Source organism: Pristis pectinata, chromosome 13 (assembly GCF_009764475.1).
Source record: "Pristis pectinata isolate sPriPec2 chromosome 13, sPriPec2.1.pri, whole genome shotgun sequence".
In the NCBI taxonomy this organism is placed as follows: Eukaryota; Metazoa; Chordata; class Chondrichthyes; order Rhinopristiformes; family Pristidae; genus Pristis; species Pristis pectinata.
This window is the reverse complement of record NC_067417.1, coordinates 18,430,182-18,454,970: the sequence shown is the minus strand read 5'-3', so window position 1 is coordinate 18,454,970 and position 24,789 is coordinate 18,430,182. Positions and strand designations below refer to the sequence as shown.

At 41.4% G+C, this 24,789-nt stretch overlaps 1 protein-coding gene and 1 long non-coding RNA gene across 2 annotated transcripts; one reads left to right on the top strand and one right to left on the bottom strand.

The window, feature by feature from the left end:
* Window positions 1-593: 593 nt before the first annotated feature.
* On the top strand, window positions 594-17,867 carry gcshb (glycine cleavage system protein H (aminomethyl carrier), b). The gene is made up of 5 exons (XM_052027957.1): window positions 594-736; window positions 7,262-7,341; window positions 10,657-10,720; window positions 12,314-12,445; window positions 17,216-17,867. The coding sequence occupies exons 1-5, from the start codon at window positions 613-615 to the stop codon at window positions 17,311-17,313; spliced, it is 498 nt and encodes a 165-aa protein (XP_051883917.1). The 5' UTR covers window positions 594-612; the 3' UTR covers window positions 17,314-17,867.
* On the bottom strand, window positions 15,786-24,686 carry LOC127577086 (uncharacterized). Its single transcript, XR_007957318.1, has 3 exons — window positions 24,554-24,686; window positions 21,639-21,752; window positions 15,786-16,166 (listed from the first exon to the last, which is right to left on the bottom strand). It is a non-coding gene; the product is annotated as an uncharacterized LOC127577086 (long non-coding RNA).
* Between the last annotated feature and the right edge of the window lie 103 nt (window positions 24,687-24,789).

The following is a 24,789-nucleotide window of genomic DNA, read 5'->3' as shown; positions in this document are numbered from 1 at the left end:
GAAGGACTGCAGAGGTTCATCACCTGCTTTCCATGGGCAATTGGGGTATGGTAATAAATACAGGCCTGCCAACCATGCCCACATCCTGGATATGTTAACAATAGCATGATGAACAGTTCTCAATTCCCTTAATACTGCCAATCTAACCGTGCAACATGGCCTCCGCACTCCAATGGGCAATGTGATTCAGAAACTCCCCCATCCCCAGCCCATTGAGCATCCCCTTGCACCATCAGTGGAAGAATCACATTTCTTGAACATTTTGGAAATTCCAACATTTCCAAATGTCGGTAATTTCTTGGAGTGGAAGAGTCTGCGGTTCCACGTCGGGCACCCGAGATCACGAATGGAAGCAAGTCATCCTCGATCCCGAGGGGCTGCCTCAGAAGAAGAGTGCAGTGCAGGATCGGTCTGTTGAGAGCTCAGATCCACAGCGACCGTGCAGCGCCGACGCCGGGCGTCGTTGCGGGGTCGGGCACCCTTGCCCCGCGGCACTGCCAGCGCAGCCGGGTGGGGGGGGGTTCTCCTCCAGTTGAGTGACAGCTCCGCCCGCCGGCTCCCGGGCACTTCCTCTCGCGCCGCCCTATCCGCTCGCGCTCAGCGTTTGCAAAGATGGCGTGGAGATGCGTGTCCAAGTTACGAGCGGCGGCTTCTCTCTGCTTGCTCTCGGCGTACAGGACGGTGCAAGTGGCCGGACTGCCCCGGAGCCTGAGCACCGCAGCGGCTGTCCTGTCTGGTGCGTCTCCCTCTTGCAAACCTTCAGGGAAGGGGGTGGGGAAGGGGACAACAGCAAGTTAAGTGGACCAGTAGCTCCGAGAGGAAAGTCAATCCTGGGCGCAAGACTGCTACTTAATAAGATTGCATTTAAAATCCCAACCAGAAAATGAAGGAGATATATTCTTTTGCAAAAGTTGGGCCAGGATTGAATATATTTAATGGTTTCTTTACGTACAGATTTTTGCAGATATTTTCCTAATTAGGGCTGGTGGATGATGAGGATTAAACTGAAAAGCCAGGTCGGGTCTCCTGTTGGCCAAGTTGTATGCTGTTTGCTGCATCTTTGGAGAGAGGGGTGGAAAGTACTAATCTCAATGCTTCTTTCAAATTTTATGTGTCATCGAGGAAAATGTTGTTGATTTTTATTTTGATCAGGTGCGTTGATGACATTTTAAGGTACTCTGCGAGCCGATTGTTAAGCGCAGGGTTGCCTTGCATTGTGTCCTACAGATTGCCCTCTGGTCCGAGTGTCCTCTGGACGCCTCCACAGCACTCCGCACTTTCAGTCCTCGCCAATTCAACAACTGCACACTTCCGTGATTGATGTGGACATCAAAGTTTGATATAAAAGCATGAGGACATTTATCAAAAGTTTTGAGATAAATCTGTCCAATTATTGAGAAACTTGGCTCATCAAAAACTCTAAATAAGGAGTTATGTTTTATTTAATAACTAGTTAAAAAAAACTAAACCTTTCAATCTGTTACTGACCGCAGAACAAAGTTTCAAAACACGATTAAATCAATCAACCAGATACGTCAATAATTGACCAGGAAAGCAATTGTACCATAAGACAAATTTACATTATTATCCTTCAGTAACAGAATAATACTTTATGAGATGGTATATTTAATGTTACAGACTTAATGAAAGCATGGAAATGTGAATGATCTTTACTAATGCAACCCACAATCGAGTAGCCAAATTGCTGGATTTTTTTTCACAAATACCAAAAAACAAAATACTGTGTTAGGCAAATATAATGTATAATGCATCCAAGCAATTCCCTTTCATTTGAATTACCATTGATGGCACATGTGAAGTGGTGTAACAATTGTAACTTATTGCTGGAATTATGTTAGTAGAATATAGCTAAATGTTCATGAAGATAAGATCTTTATTAGTCACATGTACATCGAAACACAGTGAAATGAATCTTTTGCGTAGCCACCTGGAGGAAACCCACACAGACATGGTGAGAAGGTACAAACTCCTTACAGACAGTGGTTGGAATTGAACCCGGATCGCTGGCGCTGTAAAGCGTTACGCTAACTGCTACGCTACCGTGTGAGATAACTTGCGAATTTTGGGAAAAATGTTGAAAGACACAAGCTTGTGGAAAGGAAAATTTTTTAGCAAATCAATCTCAAGTAGGGTGGTTTTGGAAGTAATTCCCATTTATTTGCTGGAGATGCTTGTCCAAATACACAATTTTTGGTTAGAGTATTTGTTCAGTTGTATCCATTTGTGCAAAGTAACCGGAATACAAAAGATGTTGACTTTATCTGGTGGATAAAACATTTATGGCTCCATGAGCTGCTTGTGTTTCCATTGCATCTTTACCAATCTAGACTTTGATCACGCGCCCTCTTTGGTTGAGCAGTTTCATAGTGAACCAGCCTAGTGATAATTTCCTGTAACTCCTTGGGTTTTCTCTGACATTGCATCCCTAGCTGAGGGAGCAGCTACAAAACCTTGAGTCTTTGCTAAACCACATGTTTAGAGATGTATAAAAACAGAGGAGGCACAAGGGACTGCAGATACTGGAGACAAGAGACTGCTGATGCTGGAATCTGGGGCAAAAAATAAACCGCTGGAAAAACTCAGTGGGTCAAGCAGCATCTGTGGAGGCAAAGGATGGTCAGTGTTTTGGGTTGAGACCCTGCCTCAGGACTGATAGCCAGTATAAAGAGGTGAGAGGGAGGAGTCAGGCAGGGGCTGCCGAGCAAAGGGTGAGACCAGGTGAGGAGGAGGATGATGGGCAGATGGAGCCAAGTTGGGGAGGGAGGTGTGGAGTTGGGAGTTCCTCACCCCTCATTCTGCCTGACCCACTGAGTTCCTCCAGCAGTTGTTTGCTCCAGAATACAGCATCTACAGTCTGAATGAAAAACACGATGATGCTGGAGGAACTCAGAAAGCCAGGCAGCATCCGTGGAGAAAAGCAGGTGGCCACTGTTTCAGGTCAGGACTCTTCTTCAGGACTGAAGATAGGAAAAGGGGAAGCCCAATATATAGGAGGGAAAAGCAGAGCGATGATAGGTGGACAAAAGAGGGGAGGTGGGGTGGGCACAGGGTGGTGATAGGTAGATGCAGGTAAGAGATAGTGATAGGCAGGTGCAGGGGAGGAGGGGAGAGCAGATCAACCGGAGGATGGGTCAAAGGTAAGGAGGAAAAAGGGGTGTAGAAAAATGAGAGAGAGGCTAGGAAGAGGAAGAAAAGAAGAGACATGGTTGGGGTGGGTGTGGGGATTACTTAAAGTGGGAGAATTCAATGTTCATGCCATTAGGCTGCAAGGTTCCAATATGGAAAATGAGGTGCTGTTCCTCCAGTTTGCACTTGGACTTCTGGCAGTGGAGGAGGCCAAGGACTGACATATCTGTGATGGAGTGGGAGGGGGAGTTGAAGTGACTGGCAATGGGGGGGATGCAGATCGCGGTTACGGAGGGAGCGCTGGTGGGGGGGGGGGGCGAGGAGTGAAGTAGGGAGTCATGGAGAGAGCAGTCCCTGCGAAAGGCAGAAAGGAGTGGGGAGGGGAGGATATGCTTGGTGGTGGGGTCCCGTTGGAGATGGTGGAAGTGGCGGAGAATGATGTGTTGGATACGTAGGCTGGTAGGATGAAATGTGAGGACAAGGGGGACTGTATCCCTGTTGGGTCTGGGAGGGGTGGGGGTGAGAGCAGAGGTGCGGGAAATGACAGAGATATGGGTGCGAGATCTCTCAACCACAGGAGGGGGAAGTCACGATTAGTAAAGAAGTTGGACATCTCGGATGTCCTGGAGTGGAAAACCTCATCATGGGGGCAGATGCGGAGAAATGAGAAAAAGGGATCACGTCCTTGCAAGAGACAGGGTGGGAGGAGCTGTAACTGAGGTAGTGTCAGAGGGTTTGTAGAAGATGTTGGTGGATAAGGAATCTCCTGAGATGGAGATGGAAAGATTGAGGAAGAAGAGAGAGGTGTCAGAGACACCACCCCCTCCATCACAGCTATGTCAGTCCTCGGCCTCCTCTACTACCAGGAAGATTCCAAGCGCAAACTGGAGGAACAGCACCTCATTTTCCCTCTTGGAACCTTGCAGCCGAATGGCATGAACATTGAATTCTCCCACTTTAATCCCCACCCCCGCCCCCAAATCCCCCCCCCAATCATGCCTCTTTTCTTCCCCTTCCTAGCCTATCTCTCATTTTTCTACACCCCTCCCCTTTTTTCCTCCTTACCTTTGACCCATCCCCAGTGGATCTGCTCTCCCCACACCTGCCTATCACTATATCTTACCTGCATCTAACTATCACCACCTTGTACCCATCCCGCCTCCCCTCTTTTGTCCACCTATTACTACTCTGCTTTTCCCTCCTATACATTGGGCTTCCCTTTTTCCTATCTTCAGTCCTGAAGAAGGGTCCTGACACGAAACACTGACTGCCTGCTTTTCTCCACAGATGCTGCCTGGCCTGCTGAGCTGCTCCAGCATCATCGTGTTTTTCATCTGGATTCCAGCATCTGCAGTCCTTTGTTTCTCTAGCATCTACAGTCTCTTGAATTTCAGTATTTATCTTGGTTTTTTCAAAATGTATTTGAAATATAAACTTTGCTTCCCAATTACAATGAAAACTGTCAATATAAACTATTAGTGGGAATACTGTAGTACTGGAAATGTATGAAATTCTAACATGATAGGCTTACATGACAATCCTCTTTATGTGGATATGGAAATTTATAATGAGGAAAACTTTATAGGAAATATTTACCAATGTAAGATTTACAAAATGTTTATACATGGATATATATGATTACATTTTAAGTGCAATCTCGAGATAATAATGGCGTCCCTGTATTTCGCCTTGGATAGAAATAATTTTATATGGCGGACCCTCCCTTACCACTACCAATCCTTCAAGCATGTTCCATGCTTTGCTGTTAGTGCAGTGCAGTCACCATTGTAAAGTTGGAAATACAACAGCTATTTTGTGCAGAGCAAGCACGCATCAAGGCATTGTGATGATGACCAGGCAATCCAGTTGAGGGATAAAATTGACCATGGTACTTCAGATGCAGGGCACCAGTCAGTATGCTAACCAATGTTGTATTTAGTGTATGTACAATCCCCTGAGAGAAATTCAGACAGCACAGATTTATAGGAAAAAACGAGATGTGACAGGTTGAGCTGTGAGGGGGAAGAGAGTGTGCCGGTCAGATTGTGTGTTATTGGAGGTTTTTTTTGGAAGGGTGCCTGTAAACGCAAGAATAGTTTTTGCTTGTTTAGGGGGAATTGAAGGCTAGAGTGCTGACATTAAGAATTGTAATGCTGTATTAAGAATTGTAATGGGGAGTGGTAGGAACAGTACATTTACTTTGTTACTTCTAAACAAACCTACTGTATATGTTTGGTGGCGGCGGGGAGATCTGAGTGTTACTGCTACTGGTGGAACCCAAGTGAGTGAAACCAAATCTTGAGGACAGTTTGGTGGAAAATTCTCACTTACAGTAAGTCCTCCAAAGTGACACTCTGATTCTGAATAGATGGAGGTCAATGTGGAGAATTGACTTCGGTTGTTTTATTTGTGTTTTTGTAGGCTGAGCAATTAACTTAGATTTTACTTTTGAATAGCATCATACTTGGTCACGTTTTGTGTAGCCTTTATGGTGCGGAACTGGTGAAAGTATGAGGCTGTCACTTGCTGCTAGTTTCTTCAGACTAATGGGGTGACAAGTCTCTGTGAGGAATCACAGAGGATTGGAAAATTGCAAACATAATGTCACTATTCAAGAATGGAGGGAGAGAGAAAGCAGGAAACCATAAACCAGTTAGTGTAACATTGGGAAAACACTGAAATCCATCATGAAGCAATAGCACAACTTTCACAAAATCATAAAACAATCAAGCAGAGTCGGAGTGGCTTTATGAAATGGAAATTACCAAATTTGCTGCTGATGCAAAGATACATACGAAGAAGACATAAAGCCTAATGGGGTAATACATTGATTTAAATGAGTGGGTAAGAAGTTGGCAAATGGAATATAAAGGATGAAAATGTGGGTTGGGAGAATAATAATTAGCATTTTTTTTCATTTAAGTGGAGTGAGACTACAAAATGCGGTAGTACAAAGGAATCTAGGAATCTTAGTATATGAAACACAAAACATTGGCTTGTTGATTCAGCGAGTAATTAGGAAGGCTGATGTTGGCCTTTCTTGTAAGAGATATGGAGTATAAAAATAGGGAAGTTTTAATGTAATTTCATAGGGTGCAGTGAGAGCACAGCTAGAGTACTGCATATGGTTATGGTCTCCATATTTACACATTGGAGGCAGTGAGGAGAAGGTTCATGAGGTTTGATTGCAGGGATGGAGGGTTTGAGCAGATTGGGCCTATACTCATTGGGGTTTCGAAGAATGAATAGTGAAACATGCAAGATTCTGGAGCTGGATAGAGTGGATGCTGAGAGGATATTTGCCCTTGTGGGTTATCTAGAACTAGGGGATGTGGTTTCAGAATAAGCATTTGCACAGAGGATTGTGAATGTTTGGAAAATTCTCCCTAGAAAACTGTGGAGATGAGTCATTGAGGTGGGGATTGACAGATATTTGAACTACAAAGGATAGGCAGAGTTGTGGGAACGTCACCTTGAGGCCAAGATTCATCAGACAGTATCTTGTTGACGGACAAAGCTGGTTGGAAGATCTGATGTGCCCTGCTGCCTGTTTATCCACATAAACAGGAAATTGTGCCATAGTGGAATGGAAGGTTATTTCCTGTTATGAGCAAATATGAACTTGGGAAAATGACTTAGTTTTTGTTGAAGGGGAAACTGGAAAAGGCCATCAATTGGATTGCTAACAAGAGGACTATTAAAGGCTATAGGCTCCATTTCAATTTTTGTGGGCAAATACACTCTGCTTAGCTTAAATACAGTCTGCCTAGCTTAAATAGGTTGATTTGATTTTTCACCAACTTCCGAATTTGTTGTGTTCTTTACATTTTGTAAGATAATTCAGAAGTAACAAAAAGCTGTTGAATTATCACAGGAGTACTTTTAACCTACTAATCTGTACAGAACCAACTGTCAAGCCGGAGATGAAAGGAAAAGCTTGGATATGGTCCAGTATCTGAAGTAGATTTCTGGCTCAGCAGTTCATAGCTTCAATAAATGTCATGTTGCTTTTGATATGTAAATATCCATATCATTCAGAGATTACAAAACTTTAGATTAAAAAAAAGTTGTCTTATTCTATGTTGGCTGATTATTTAAAAATATACCATTCCAGCTCGCAAGTTTACAGACAAACATGAGTGGGTAACAGTTGAAAATGGAATTGGTACAGTGGGCATTAGCAATTATGCTCAGGTGGGTATTTTTTCTATTATTATTCAGTACAATTCTTAAACTGATCCTTTAGCGAATGAGCCCTACTTGTTCTTGGACTTAGGCCATTGCTCAATTTGATGTTGCAGGATCAGCTTATCCTAATCAATTTTTAGTCATCACTGGGAACAAGGTTCACTTCGGTATCAGTACTTTTATGTTTTGTGGCTCCTTCATGCAAAGTTGGTGTAATTTGCTATTGTGTGAATATGTTTTATTGGCATAGATACACATACACAGAATAAGTAATTTGCCATAAGTATGTGAACCTTGCAAACACCAAATTTATATACTTGTTAAAAATAACACTGAGATATTAATCCATAAATGATTTCCAAAATATTGACGTCTTCACTTATGGTTGGTTGAAATGTGAATTTCTTATAGAATTAGTTTGGTGCTAAATTTTGCCTCTGTTTGAGCACCGCCAGTTTATAACTTTGTAGCTTACCGGAGCAATTATTGGCAGTGATTGCTATTGTGCTGCAAACAAATGACCTTGAGCAGAATAGTTTACATCTTAAGCACGATTGTTATTTAATTGGTACAGCGAGTAGGTTATTCCACTTACAATGTTCAGTTTAATTATTGGTAGAGTTACAGGGGAGTTGGATGGAAAAGTATTCCTCAACAAGTGGTGGTTGGTGGGGCAGTGGGGATCTTGAACGCTACCTAAAAGGGAGGTGGAGGCAGAAAGCCTCATCACATTTAAATTATACCTAGATAGTTACTTAAAGAACTATAACCCATAAAGCTGTGGAACAAGAGCTGGAAAATAAGATTAACCTAATTCACTCCACTTTTAGTCAGTATGGACATTATGGACCAAATAACCTTGTGTTCCATAAATATCAATGATTGAATTGCTTGCTTGGGGGAGAGCTAGGGTTTTGCCGTTGTCTTCAATTCTCACTAAAAGGACGTACTGTAAAACGTTTTTTTTAGAGAACTGAATAATGTGTTCTTTAAAGTGGTGAAAGATACGTTAAACTAATTGTTGTAGTACTGAAAGGTGGACGTGTAAATGGCGGAAAACTTTGTTCTGGATCTCAATTTCAGATTTAGATTGTGTGCCAGACTGAGCAGTTGTTTTAAAAATTGAAATGAATACTTTCTTAGCAAAGAATCTGAAGATGATCAGTGAATGGTCTTTTATGTGCAAACATAGGGGAACAATAATTGAAGCATTCACATAAATAAGTGAAATGGCAGCACGTGATGACCATCTGGTTCATGATGCTTGTTCCTGTAAATAAAGGCCCACACTTGTCAGGGAAATACAGGCAGTCACTGCTGACATTTTCTGCATAAGTACTAGGAACTTTGGAATTTTATGCAGAAATGTCCCCAAGCTTATCAGTCGCTGTTCAATGGTATTTGTTTTTGATCCTGCTCCATGCTGGAATTGTGTGTTCTTCTCCATGGGTTTCAGTGAAGGAGAACAGCCATGAGGGGATAGCTGTGGTAGGATTTTATTAAGTTTCTTCAAAATACTTGAATAAAAACTGCTAAATGTTTATATGTGATAATGTAATTTTTGATAACTTTCAAATTTTTAAAACATGTTTGAAGTTTTTTTATTAACAATTTTCTGGGGTGATACAAGGCTGTTTGGTCAAGCAGGGTTGGCAGCTCAGAGTGACTTCTTTCATTGCGTTCCTCTAGGTCAGCAGCAAGCAAGCTTGGGAGCCTTGCTGCTGGCAACAAAATCTGGGCCACCGTTATTTCCCTTTCTTTCATTTGTGTTCATTTTTCTTGAAAATAAAAAGGTACTTCACTATTGTCCATTATGGGTTTTTGTTTTGCTTTCTGTACCTGGCTACATGCCTAAATGAACTTCACTAAAATCTGGGGGAGCCCTTATTTGAGGGGGAGGGGGGGGGAAGTGGAGGAGGTTAATTTAAAAATTAATATCACCGGTTGAAGCTTTGGTATCCAATTTGAAAAAATATTAATGGTCTGTCAATGAATCATTGAATATTCCCAAGTTGTAAGGTATTTTTTTTTTACAGTCTACCTTTTTGAACACCTTGCTTTGTTCATAGAATTAGATGTTTATAATCAGAACTAGTTTAATGATTTCTCCTGTTTGCAGATTTGCACAAGGTCAGTGCAAATCTCTTGTACCCACCAATAATGTGTTCATCCTTAGTAACCATTCCACTCTCCCATCTACCCCATTAGCCTGACTCACTGGTAACATAACTCTGTGCACGTATCTTTCGCTAGCTTCACCCCTTGTATCACCTCTGAGTTCATCTTGTTGATGAGCTTAACTGTACTCTTTTGACTCCAATCCTACTTGACTGCTGACCATCCAGCTTGCCTACCTGGCTTCCATCTCAGCTGGCATTGCAAAGAGTTCCTTTTGCTTAGACTATGTACCTCCGCCACTTTTCTAAACCACCATGATGATCCTTCATCATAAACACCAATCCCTTGATCCTTTTAGCCTTGTTAACCACAGTCTCCATCTCCAGTCTCTCTTAAGCTCATGATCGAGTTGCCTCCCATTTTTCTTGCATTTCCATTTTTGAATCCCCCTTGGCAACATCAGCAACAATAACTTGTTCTTATCTTGCTTTAATGTAGAACATGTCAAGGTGCCTCATGGCTTGTGTAGTTTGCTAACATCCAGCTTTGAATGGGCTTCTGTTTGCTCCAGTTGAACACTGGGAAGTTGAAAAGAATTTTCTTTAATTCTTGCTACAAATGTAGTTCCCTTGCAACTGACTGCATTGCCCTCTGTGGTCACTATTTCTGGACGGATCAGACTTTGCAACCTTGCCCCTGACTGGCACTTTCAATGCAATGTTAAGACTGCCTGTTTGCTCTTGTAACACCATTTGTTCCTCCACTTCTTTGCTGTTGAAACTTTTATCCCTATCTTGACCTTCGTGGAAATCAGACCATTATTCCAGTGCCCTCCTGACTAACTCGCAAGTTCACAAAAAATGGAAGTTGTAGCTCATGTAAAATTCTGCTGTCCCTCCCTTATCCTATACCAAACATAGCTCAATCATCACACTTTAGTGGTCCACTGTTGCCCGAACTTAACTTTTTCATCCTCCTGTTTAAATCTCTTTTGCTAGTGGTGTTGGTGGGATATTTCTATGAATGGACAATGTAAAAAGTTTATCCAAAGATACTGTCATTTTAACCGTAGATTTGGGGATTTATTTATTTTGGTTACAACTTGTGTGAAGATACAGGAGTTTTTATTTTTTTAGCTGAGAAGTTGAGAATTGATTACTAAGGATCTTGGTGGACAGTAATTTGGACTGTTTTTGCCTTTAGGAAGCATTAGGAGATGTTGTATATTGTGGTTTGCCAGAAATTGGCACAAAATTGAGCCAATTGGGTGAGTACCTATTTATTTAACATTTTCTTAACTTATTATCTGGAGAAAATCTTTATAACAAGACTTAAATGAGTTTGTGGATGCCAATACCAAGCAGGACACCTGCAGCTAGTCAAAGTGGACAGCTGCCTTACAACAACTTCCTAATACCTGACTGAAGAGCAGCATTTGGAAACTCCTCTTAAGTCTCTCTTGATTAATAGACAAAGCACCTTAGGGAGAGAAATACAGAATACAAGATAAGGAACAAGTAATTGAAAGTGAGTTGGTTCATCAAATTGATATCAAGTAATTGTATTTCTGGATAGCTCCAGGTTCTGCAGTCTTGATTTTAACATTTTTGTGTTTTTATTTTAAATCTTTTAGATGGCCCTATTCTACCTTACTTCTGTAACCACATCCTGTACTAAAATCTCTAAGGTAGCGTCAACATTGTTTTGTTCCTGGTCTCCTGCACTTTCCCAATTACAGCTGTGCCTTCAGTTGCCCAGGTCCTTACTCTGGAAATCCTCCATGCTTTTATCTGTTTCTTCCTTTTAAGACATTCATTGCAACCCACCCCATCAACTACCTTAACGCCTCCTAATGCAGATTAACATCATGTATTTTTTGATTACACTCACGTAAAGCACCCAGGGATGTTTACTATGTTAAATACAATTTCTTGTATGATGTGATCTTAGAAAGCTGTCAGTAAAGGAGTGAATTGATAAACATGTTCTATACTTGCTTGGAACAAGCTCCTGCGTTGAAGTAAATTGTCTAAGTGTTGGACGTGTGTAATGTACTGATTTATTTTCCTTCAACAAACAGCAGAGGAAATGTAAGTGGCTTTATGCAAGTCTCCTCTGGCAACAAATGAGGATTGTACCTATAAAGAATGTCCATTGAATCAATATCTCTTTACTGTACAAATAAAGTCCAGTAGCAATGAGGAAAGGAGCTTAAACGTACATGTGTTAGAGTTATTAAGTGTTAGAACATGGAAACAGGCCCTTCAGCCCACTGGACTGTACCAGACGTCAAGTACCCAACCACACCAATTCCATTTTCCAGTACCTAGCCAGTAGCCTTCTATGCCATAGCGCTTCAAGTGTCATTTAAAGTGCTTATCCCTGCCTACACTAACCCTTTGGGTAGTGCATTCCAGATTTCAATGAGCCTCTGGGTAAAAAAAAAATTCTTCCTCAAATTCCCTACCTCTTAGCTTAAACCTGTAACCTCTTGCCATAGAAACTTCTGCTGAACAGAAAAGTTTCTCGCTATCTACCGATCTACACCCCTCAGAATTTTGAATACCATAATTGGAATTTGATGGAGTGTAGCAGCCTCGTGTTGTTTCCATGCTTTCTTTAACTTGTATGAGACAACACAGCTTCCAGCAGCTCCAAATAAGTGTAAGGTTGAAGTGTATACTGAAACTAGTGAAAAGTTATTGCCAGCCATATCCATTGCATACATAAACTAATGAACATTTGAATTGTTAGTTATCAATTCTTACAAATACTTTAAAAGTTTTCAGAAGGTTATTGTCAATGCTGTGCAAAATGTATTGTGTTGCAATTTCTTTGTGTTAAACATTTTTCTTCTCAGATGAGTTTGGTGCCCTGGAAAGTGTGAAAGCTGCTAGTGAACTGTATTCACCTCTTACCGGAGAAGTAACTGATATAAATAAGGCTTTAGCTGACAATCCAGGACTAGTCAATAAATCTTGTTATGGAGAAGGTATGTGAACTGTTAGCAAAAAGCTTTCAGGAAAAAGGGTTTAAAGTTTTCATTTTGCCAAAACTACTTAGTGATTTCTGAGCAGAAGTGGCAGAAAGGCCAATCCTAAATATTTTTATTGGGTGGGATGTGGATAAGACATTTTTCTACTTTGATTAACAATAATGTGGATTGGTGATTGGTGCTGTAATTAGTATGAATTTGTATTCAATGTTATTACACCAGAAATATATTCAGGGATTGGTCCTGAGTGAAAATATTTCAGTTAGTTCTTGAATCTGCTTCATGCCCTGTTACCTGTGCTCTGATTACCTGCCAAAATTTTCAGCGCAACTAAATCTAATCTACAGTATTCCTGTATGCATTGGAGACACTTACCAGACAGAGTCTTGGGTAATATGTCTACTACTTCACAATATGTGTGACCAAAGTGTTAGGCCCCTTCACTAGTCCACCCATTGATTCATTCATTTGTTTTCCATCCATAAACCATGAGGGTCTGCATGTTAATTTTGCTGCTGAATCCATCAGTTCAAAGCTATTGCTACACTCTGGCTATTCAAAATTCAATCCTGTATGAGCTTAGATTTCCTTCAGACCAATTTCCATTTAACAAATCCTTTCCCTTCAATTTCTGTCAGCACTTGAAGACCACTATTGACTCCACAACGGAGGAATGGAACCATGGCACTCAGTTCAATCCAATAAAACATCATCTTTGTTCCACCTCCAAATATGTTGGTTGCCTGATCTTTCAAAGCCACAATAGAATTCTGTGATTCCTCATTTGAACACCAACTTGTATACTTCCAAGATCCAGTGTCTCCCCATATCCTAAATTGATCTCAGAATCTCAGTGCTTCAGCCAGTAGCTAATTCTGCTCTTAGCCACTATTATGCGACGTTGGCTAGCCCTTTGTTCCCTGATTACATACAGGAGCCTTTTTAAGTCACTAACTCTGCCATCTAAAACTTCCCTGACTTCCTCCAACCCCCAAACTTTACTGCTTACTTTCTATTCTCTTAGTTCCATTACTGTCTTGAAAACCAATCAAATCACTCCTAAACTATCTAATTTTCCAAGAGATAGATGCTCAATCTTTAATCTTACCCAGTATCTTTCTAATAAATCTGCGCTGCATTCTCTGCAGTGCCAAAATATGCTTGCTAATATGTGATCATGCAAAACAGTGAGCAGATTTGGTTTAGTTTAACCAGAGCTTTGTGTAGTTGTAGGGTTATTTCTGTCCCCTATATCTCTATCTAGAAGGGCCATCATTCCATTAGTCTCTTGGATTATTTCCTTTACATGTCTTCAATGTTTCCATAATCTATGAGACCCCAAGTATCTTTGGATTCCATTGCTTCTGGTCTAAACTTCACAGTTGCTAGCTTGTACCAATTAAAACGGGGGCGGGGGAGAACAGAGTATTTTCCAGGTCCAAAGCGATGACCTCGCACTTGTCTACACCGAAATCCATTTGACACAATTTAGCTTAACCTCTTATTAATTTACTGCTTCCATCTACACTGGCTACATTGTCTCCAGTCTTTATCTCTTGGGGATAGGATTTATGAGCATTTAGAAAACCATAGCCTAATTAGGGACAGTCCCTGCATGGCTTTGTGCAGGGCAAGTCATACCTTACTAACTTGATTGAGTTTTTTGACGAGGTGATGAGGGTGATTGATGAAGGTAGAACTATGGATGTTGTCTACATGGATTTTAGTAAGGCGTTCGACAAGGTCCCTCATGGGAGGCTCATCCAGAAGATTAAGATGCATGGGATCCAAGGTGAATTGGACGTTTGGATTCAGAACTGGCTTGCCTGTACAAGGCAGGGTAGTGGTCAATGGGACATTCTAGTTGGAGGTCGGTGACTAGTGCGTTCCTCAGAGATCTGTACTGGGACCTCTGTTGTTTGTGATGTATATAAATGACCTAGATGAGAATGTATGTGGGTAGGTTAGTAAATTTGCAGATGATACAAAGATTGGTGGTGTTGTGGATAGTGTAGAAGACTGGCAAAGGATACAGCGGGATATAGATCAGTTGCAGATATGGGCAGAGAAATGGCAGATGGAGTTTAACCCGGCCAAATATTGAAATGTTGCACCTTGGGAGATGAAACGTAAAGAAACAGTGCACTGTTAATGGCAAGACCCTTAACAATGTTGATGAGCAGAGGGATCTTGGGGTCCAAGTTCATAGCTCCCTGAAAGTGGCTACACAGGTTGATGGGGTGGTAAAGAAGGTATATGGCATGCTTGCCTTCAGTAGTCGAGGCACTGAGTTCAAGAGTCAGGAAGTTATGCTGCAGCTTTATAAAACTTTAGTTAGGCCGCGTCTGGAGTATTGCGTTCAGTTCTGGTCACCCCATTATAGGAGGCTTTGGAGAGGGTGCAGAAGAGGTTTACCAAGAATCTGCCTGGGGTAGAGGGCATGTGCTAGGAGGATAGGTTGAACAAACTTGGGTTGTTTTCTCTGGAGCGACAGAGGCTGAGAGGAGATCTGATAGGGGTTTATAAGATTATGAGAGGCGTAGATAGAGTAGACAGCCAGTATCTTTTCCCCAGGGTTGAAATGTCTAATACCAGAGGGCATGCATTTAAGGTGAGGGAGGTAAGTTCAAGAGCTGTGCGGGGCAAGTTTTTTTACACAGAGAGTGGTGGGTGCCTGGATGTGCTGCCTGGTGTGGTGGTGGAGGCAAATACAATAGGGGCATTCAGGTAGCTCTCAGATAGGCACATGGATGTGAGGGAAATGGTAGGATATGGACATTGTGGAGGCAAAAGGGATTAGTTTTGTTCGGCATTTTATTGCTAATGTAATTGGTTTGGCACAACATTGTGGGCCGAAGGGCCTGTTCCTGTGCTGTACTGTTCTATGTTTTATCATCAGAAGACATAGAGGCATTCCATTCACAACATCCAAGCTGTTTATAAATACCGTGAATAGTTGTGGCTCCACAAGTCACGCCATATCCTGACAATTTGTGTACCTGCCCATTATTTCCTGATTGGATCTGCAGGTGGTGAGCAAAATAACAGGAGGAAAATCCCTACTTAACCTTGTCCTCACTGGTCAACCAGTCGCAGATGTATCTGTCGGAGACAATGTTGGTTGGAGTCACCGCCACACAGTTCTGATGGGAATAGATTCATCATTGTAATTAGGACACTCTCTATCATGCTAAAGTGGACAGAACAGATGTTGTAACTCTGAACTGGACACTTGTAAACAGAATTGTATTGCCATGATCTGTAAACCCTTGACCTGACACATGTCTTGCTCTTAACATTAATATTTAGCCAGGTGATCAAGCTTGGTTCAATAAGAAGTGCTTACCAGGAGCAGCAGCAGGTATAACTAAAACTGAGGTGCCAACCAGATGTAGTGCCAGTACTGGACTTTATTCACGCTAAAGAGCAGAAGCAACAGTCAGAGCTAAGTGATTCCCACAACCAATAAGTAAGACTAAAGCCTTGAAATCCTGCTACATTTAGTTGTGAATTATAGTGGAACATTAAATAGCTAACTAAAGTAGGTTCTATGAACATCTACAATGCCAAGCACAGAAGGCAACACTGGAGCATTTGCAGTTGTCCAGTCAGAAATGCCAAGCGGATGATCTATCTTGCCCTCCAACGGAAGTCTCCATGGTATCTGAAACCACTTATCAGCCAGCTTGGGTCACTCACTTGATAACTAAAAGTGCACCTGAAACAACAAAAGTCAATGACTTCAACAGCATCTTACTTGTAGGATTTGTACTTTAAAACCACCCATGTCTCCAGCAGAACTATTCCAGTACAGCTGCAACACCTGTCAATGCTCCTGATACAGGGTTTCAACCAGAAACATTGATAATTTCCACCCCCCACAGATGTCGCTCGATCCACTGAGTATTGTTGCTTCAGATTCTGGCATCTGCAACTTCTTGTGTTGCTAACTGTTAGGCATGCCCCATTCACAGAAAGCAGAACAAATACAACAAGATAATGAATGCCTTAACATTTTAATCTTGCACATCAGCAAAACGATGGAAATTGATATCAGCTCTACCATCATATGCCGTGTACTCACAAATAACTGCCTTAATGTTCAGTGATATTGGGGGAAAAGCTGCAGATACTGGAAGTCTAAAACAAAAACAGAAAATGCTCCAAATACTCAGCAGGTCAGGCTGCATCTGTGGGAAGAGAAGCAGCCCTCAGAAGCTCCTCTCTAAATTGCACATAAGCCTGACTTATTTATTGACACTGGGTCGAACAGCTGGAACTCCCTACCTAACAACACTATGGGAACAGCTTCAAAGGGTCCATAACAGTTTAAAAAGTTGGGTCAGGACAATCTGAAGTGCAGTGACAGATGGTGTTAACAGCAAAGTTTGTTAGTGATGCCCATATTGTTACTTCGCCCTCCTCTACCTTTCACTGTCTTTCTTGTCCACCATGTAATCTGTTATTTTGAGTTCCAAGTCCTGACAGCATTGCATCCATATCACAGTCATCACTGCCATGTCAGACCCTCCCAACAGAACATTTGTAGTTTATTCATTGTTTTATTTTGCACATTTGTGTAAGGAATGTTGATTTGTAACACATACTTTAACATGTATTTCTGCTGTAATGTTTTACTTTTTTGGGACTGTGAACATTGATGTAAGTTTTATGAACAATTATTTGTTTTAATGCGAGGCTGTAACTTTTCCACAAATAGTAAATGGCAAAAGTTTTTTTGAATTATGGACTAATTCTTTTTGATAGGTTGGCTTATTAAAATGACAGTGGATAATCCTGCTGAAGTTGATGAGCTGATGGACGAAGACGCTTATGAGAAATTCCTAAAGTCCATCGAAGACTGAGCTACTTTTCTTTCCGAGCAATAAATGTTGCACATTTGGTCCTGTGTACTTTAGCAATGGAAGTGGGTTGTGCACCAATATCCCAGGTTTAACAAGCAAGAGTAATATATAAGGAGTGCATTTCGATGGGAGCCTCTTAGTCATTATAATGGAAATAGATGAGATTGCTTAAAAAAAACAAATTGACACTTAGCCTACACAATCCTTCTTGTTTTGCAATATCTCAGCAATTGAAGAATATATTGGCTGTAAATTTTTAACTGTTCAGCAGTAGATTGTAATTAACTTCAGTTTTTACTTGATAGAATGAAACTGATCAATAATGTATGGAATTGGTCGCCATGACACTGAAATCATGTCACAGTCTGTCTTCGACCAGTGAATGCATCTTTGTTGTGATGTTTTTTTTTTATTTTCAGGTTATTGTGCCCTCCTGAAAGCCATAATGTTCAATTTGGAAATGGCCTTGTTTCTAGCCATTTTTCTACAGATTAAATCACAATTTAATGGCAGTTGGTTAATTGTATAATAAAACTAACCTAACTGGAAAACTCCATAGCTGTTCTGTCTTATGGTTCAACCTGCATTGTAGAGTTAGTACAAAGTCTTCCCCTTGTTTATTTTGTAAATGGTTTTGGTTCATTCTGTTTCTGAATGCAATATTTCTTGTTTGTGAAGCACCAGCTTAGACATCTGCCACTGAGATCTGCAAATGTTTTTGGAGTATAATAGGAGGACCAGTAACGTAAATGGGAAATTGTTATCATTCAGGATGCCATATAAGCAGACTCTATAAATTGCAACAGAATTCTAGCATAAAGTAGTTGGGCTGCTTCATGCTGGAAGGAACAAAAATAAACTTTTGCAATTATTTAGCACCTTTCACAATGCCCTGCAGCATTTTGCAACTAGGGGTACTTTTGATAGTTTGCGATATTATTTGAGAAACTTTTGAGATGTGGTCATTGTTGTAAAGTAGGAAATACAGTCACCATTTTGTGTGCAGCGAACTGCCATAAATAAACAGCAAAATTGATAGTGAACAAATAATCGTTGGTTTTAGTTGGGGGATGAATAATGTCCAGAACACTGAGAACATGCCTGTTTTTGGAAATGGTGAGAATAGCTGGAATCCTAGTTAGGAGATTCTATTCAAAAGGCAGTGCAATACTGGGGGAAATGTGGCACTGAAGTGCCATCCAAGATTATTCTTTTTAAGCCTCGGGATTGGAAATCCTGTAGATGGCCAAGAATGAGTGATGTGCCCCAAGAAATTAGCGTTACTAAAACAGTGCAGAGATTATTGAGTCATAAAAGCAATAAATTCCCAGGATCTGAGACCTGCATTCTAGGAGGTGGCTCTGCAGATAATTAATGTATTGGTTGTTATTTCAGATAATCCTGGATCCACTGCCTTTTGAGAGCACGTTCTAGATTTCTTCGATCTTGTGCAAAAAGTGCATCCTAATTTCACGCCGAATTGCTCTAGTTCCAATTATAAGATCATTCCCTCTTGTTCTGATTCATAAGTCGGGTGTTTGTAATCTGGGGAGGACCTAAATAGGATATGACTGAGACTCTGTACTTAAGCATACTTTTTGAAATCCAATTCCATTTAGAGAATTAACAGCCTTACATTAGCTGCTCATTTTAAAAATATAAATACTCAGAGGTTTGAAAAATGTGGAATAATGTCATCCTGATTCCAAAAAGCCAGAAATAGCTTTTTTAAAAATTTCCCTAATTCTATAAGTGTTTATGTCCTTTGTCATGCTACAAATATTCAGTGTATTTTTTTTTAAATCTAGGTGATTCAAGGAAATGTTTGAAATTTAGTATGTTATCATTCAATCCCACTTGAGAAACTCAATGAATCCCCATTGCTTTTTTCCTGGGTGTATTATCAGAGAACTTTTTTATGAAAGTGTGCTGCAGCTGCATATCCAGCAGATGGCTCCATCCTAAAGCATAAGTGATGAAGAGAAAAGCTTAAAAAAAGGAGCTGCAAGTCTATACCCATTTATTTCTCAAAAACTCTTCCAAATCTAAAACAAAATGTAGAAACCTCAACAACACAAAACTGGTCGATGTATGTCTATCAAGAAAATGACAGGTAATGTGTTTAAACCATGCTATTTTCAGATGAGATTATTCATCAGGATTTTATTTTTTCACAATGTTCTCTGTTTTGTGTTGAGTTTTTATGATGTTTCATTCCTTTCATGTGCTTGCCAGACATGGTTTAGAATCATAGAGCATAGATAAAGATTATTCAGCCCATTATGCCTGTGGTATCTGTTTGAAAGACATCCAATTCATCCCAATCTCCTACTCTTTCCCTGTGGCTGTGTATTCTTGCAGGAATGTACCCAGTTCCCATTTGTATTTTAATATTGTATCTATGTCCTTCAATCTTTCAGGCAATGGATTCCGCCTTGTAGCCACTGGCTGGATCTAAAACAAAACATTCCTCACTGCTTCTCTCTGATTCTTATGTCAGCCATCTTAAATCTATTCTTTGGTTACTGATCCTGTAGCCACTGGAAACCATTTCTTAATAACTTTTCAAAACCCTTCATCCTTTTCACTTGGTCTTTGATACTTTAAGGAGAATAATCCCTCCTTCTATGGTCTCAACACACTATTGAATTTTCTCAATTTCTAGTACATCTCCCCTGCATCTTTTCCAAGGCCTTCACGTATATAAATGTGATGCCCAGAATTAGGCACAATGCTCCTGCTGATGGCTGTCCAGACATATGGAAGTTTGGCTTAACTTTTACTCATATTTCACATGCTGTTTCAACTGGTTCTGCCACTTTTTGTATGACTGCCAATTTTCTGCAACACCTTTAAAATTGCACAATTTCATGAGTGTTTGGAAAATGATCATAACAGCTTATGAACTTTCTTGCTTAAGTGGGGTTGCTATCAGTGGCTCTAATCGTTACATTTTTCTTTGTGGGATGATCATGAACAAGGGGACATAACTACAAAATAAGGGGCCGGTCATTTAAAACAGAGGTGTGTAGAAATGTCTTCTCTCAGAGGTTGACGAATCTCTGGAATTCTCTGCTCCCCCCAGGGGCGGTGGAGGCAAGATCAGTAGATACATTTAAGGGGGAGATAGATAAATATTTGGAAGATAAAGGAATTGAGGGTTATGGGGTAGCTGGCACAAGAGAGGCCTTGATCAACTTGAGGCCTACATTGATCAGCCATAATAATGAATGACGGCAGGTTGAGAGGCCTGCTGGCCTGCTCCTGCTCCTCTTTTTGTGCATTCTTGATATTATTAGAAAAAAACATACTGTAATTTTGAAAACTCTCTTTCTAAAGATAAAGTGGCTGCTCGGCCTATGCTTATCATAGCTAATCCTGGTAGGGGTGAGCATTTTCTCCGTTTATTTTTTTTTCTATAGAGATGCAGCACAGAAGCAGGCCCTTCAGCCCACTGTTTGCTCTGACCACCAAACACCCTTTTACACTAATCCTATATTAATCTCATTTTTTAAAATTCTCTCCACATTTTCATCAGCTCCCCCAAGATTCTACCATTCGCTTATACACTAGGGACAATTTACCATGGCCAATTAACCTACTAACCTGCATATCTTTGGGTTTTCTAATAATTTGTATTAATGCTTGCGTATTTTGGATCAGGTGTCAAACCTTTTGCGTAAAGATCAGACATCACGTGGAAAAATTGATTAAATCAAAGAGAGTTGCAAAGTGGGGGGGAAATATTTTCTGGATAAGCTCCATAAATACTCTTGTAACACACATGCTAGGGATAGTGGTGAAGGCTGATACGATAGAGGCATTTAAGAGGGTCTTAGGAACCTGAATATGCAAAGAATGGAGGGATATGGAGCATGTGCAAATAGAAGGGAATAGTGTGATTAGGCATCATTAGCTTAATTAGTTTGGCATGACATCATGGGCCAAAGTGCTTGTTCCTGTGCTGTTCTGTTCTATGCTGCCTGACCAGCTGAGTTCCTCCGGCATCTTGTGTGTTGCTGCAGATTCCAGCATCTGCAGTCTCTTGTGTCTCCATAAATACTATCAGAGGCTGAGTATCCTGGGTGAACAACTGCTCACCTGACCCTCCAAGGCATTTTTGACATCAATGAGCATGGCAGGAGTGTGGTGGAATATCCTCCACTTGCTGAAGCAAGTGGATGCCACCCAGTGCAATGCAGCTTGATTGACATTAGTTCTACAATCCTAAATCTTCACTCCCCATGCACAGTGGTTACAGTTTGAATTAACCGCGAAATGCATGACATTTACTTGCCAAGGCCACTCCAACAGCATCACCACACCTGTGTCATTTGCCGCTGAGAGAGGCATAGGCTGCAGACCTGGGGAGTGCCCCTATCTGAAAATGTCGCACACCATCTCGAAATAACAGAAATGCTCAGCAGGTCAGGTGGCATCTATGGATAGAGAAAGAGAATTAATGTTAACCGGTCTGGGACCTTTCATTAGAACCAGGAAAGAGAACACAAGTTACGTTTCAATAGCAGAGAAAGGGGGGAGAGGAAAAGATGGGTAGAACCCAGGTAATATCTCTGAAAGGTGAGACCAGATGGATTAATGTGGCATTTAGAAGCACAATATGCTTCTCTGTGATATGTTGCCAATCACTGGGCTGTGGGACATATCTAGCAGACTGGGCTATACTACTGGAAGGAGAAAAAAAATCAGCCAAAACACAGATGAATGCCTGAAAAAGAATGGCCAGTTCTGACACACACAAAGAATGAGTTATCTAAACTTAGAGAATTTTGTATTGAGTCTGGAAAGTTGCAACATACCCAGACGGAAGATGAATTGTTTTTTGTCAAGCTTGAGTTGGGTCTCATTATAACAATAGAGGAGGTCATGGGTTGATAGGTCAGAGTGGGAGCAGGATGGGGAATTAAAGTGGCAGGCAATTGGAAACTCAGGATCACTCCAGTGGGTTGAATGCAGGTGCACTGCAAAGCAATCACCTCATCTGTGTTTGTTTTCTCCAATGTAGAGAGAACCACATTGTGAGCACCAAATGCAGTACCCTAGATTGGAAGAGGTGCAAGTGAGTCACTGCTTCACCTGGAAGGGGAAGAGGTGAGAGAATAGGTGAAGCATCTCCTGTGGTTGCATGGGAAAGTGCTGAAAGACAGGGACTAGTGGGCATGAAAGAGCAGACCTGGGAGTTGCAAAAGGAAGTGATCCTTTTAAATGCTGAAAGAGGAGAGGATTGAGTGTTGGTGGTAGAATCCTGATGGAGTTGGCGGAAATTGTGAAGGATGATTCGTTAAGGCTGGTGAGGTGCAATGTGAGGACAAGTGGAACTCTGTTCTTGCTCTGTTCAGGAAGTGAGTGGGTAAGAACAGAGGAGTGGGAAATAGATTAAATGCAATCAAAGGCTTTGTCCACTAGGGTGGAGAGGAAGTCATGGTTTGGGGAGAATGAAAACATTTCGGGGGGCACCTTTGTGAAAAATCTCATTTGAGGAGGAACTGGGAGCTAGAATGGAGTCCTTGGGAAGCAGGACAGGAGGAAGTATGGACAAATAGCAGTGGAAATCTTCGGATTTGTAATGGATTTTTGTGGCTAGCCTATCCCCTGAGATGAAGATTGAGATCCAGAATAGGAAGGGAAGAGTCAGAGATAGACTGTGTGCAGGTGAGAGCAGGGTGGAAATTGGCAGCAAAAGTGATAATTTGTTTGAGTTCTGCGAATGCAAGAATCAGCTCCAATGCAGATGTTGATGTATCAGAAAAAGACTTGAGGGAATGGGCCTGAGTAGGACTGAAAGAAAGACTGTTCCAATTATCCACAGTCAAATTTAGCTACGCCTTCATCGTTGCCCAAGACACGGTGATGTGACTTTCACCACAAGGACACCAGTAGTTCAAGAGGTCCACTCATCACCACCAGCTCAACAGCAAATGAGGATGTATTGTTATTGGTTTATTATTGTCACTTTTACCGAGGTACAGTGAAAAGCTTGTCTTACAAACCGATCGTACAGGTCAATTCATTACACAGTGCAGTTATATTGAGTTAGTACAGAGTGCATTGATGTAGTACAAGTAAAAAAAACAATAACAGTACAAAGTGTCACAGTGACAGAGAAAGTGCAATGTAATAAGGTGCAAGGTCACAACAAGGTAGATTGTGAGGTCATAGTCCATCTCATTGTATAGGGGAACCGTTCAATAGTCTTATCACCGTGGGATAGAAGCTGTCCTTAAGTCTGGTGGTACGTGCCCTCAGGCTCCTGTATCTTCTACCTGATGGAAGAGGAGAGAAGAGAGAATGTCCCTGGTGGGTGGGGTCTTTGATTATGCTGGCTGCGACACCAAGACAACGAGAGGTAAAGACAGAGTCCAAGGAGGGGAGGCTGGTGTCCATAATGCGCTGGGCTGTGTCCACAACTCTCTGCGGCTTCTTGCGGTCCTGGGCAGAGCAGTTGCTGTACCAAGCCGTGCCGCCATTGGCATTTAACAAATGATACATCTTACAGTGAAAATAAATTTTTGATATATGTGGGTGTATCACAAGGATAAAAAGATAATATTAGCAGTATGTGGAAATAGTGGGAAGAGGTAAGGAGCCACAAGAGTCTGCAGATGCTGGAATCTGGAGCAAAAAACAAACTGCTGGAGGAACTCAGTGGGTCGAGCAGCAGTAGTGGGAGGAAGGAATTATTGACATTTTGGGTCAAAGCCCTGCCTCAGGACTGAAAATGGGCAGGGAAGGTAGCCAGTATAGAGGGGTAGGGGTAAGGCAGGGGCAGGTGGGTGAAAGGTGGATTGAGGATGGGTGAAGGATAATGGGCAGAAAGAGCCAGTAGGTGATAGGGATAAACTTTGGGAGTGAGGGAGGGGTTGTCACACATCAATGGGTTGATTGCATCATTGTAAACTGGGGGAACAACCAGCTTGCATTGATACAATCATTTTTTTGTGGAGGAAATAACTGCAAACAGTGGATAAAATACATACCTTGTGGGAGAGAAACAGGCTCTGGTCTATATCATGAGCAAAGTCGAATGACCAGGTGCATCTCCTTGTGCTTGTATAGAAGGGTTATTGAAGGAGTGTTGCAAATACAACGGTCCGAAAGAATTATTTGAGGATGTGGTGGAAGGTTTGGTGGGAAAATGGGAAGGGAGAATAGTTGAGAACGATACGAATTCGGTGAGTTCTGTAAGATATCAGGCCCACCACTGAAGATACCCACTTACCTTCGGAAAGGACACATTATGGAGGTCCCGGTTTAGAAGAGCGTATGAGAGGGCAGTGAACCTCAGATGAAGAAACAATTTTCCCAGAAGCAGCAGAGGAAGATTATACTGGTAGTCGTGGGATTTGGGAGAGAAAACACTTTAGAGCCCAACGAGTGGATAAATACTTGCATTGAAAGTCCATTTAACCATTACAGGACTTCACAGCCAATGAAGTATTTTTTACAAATGTGCAT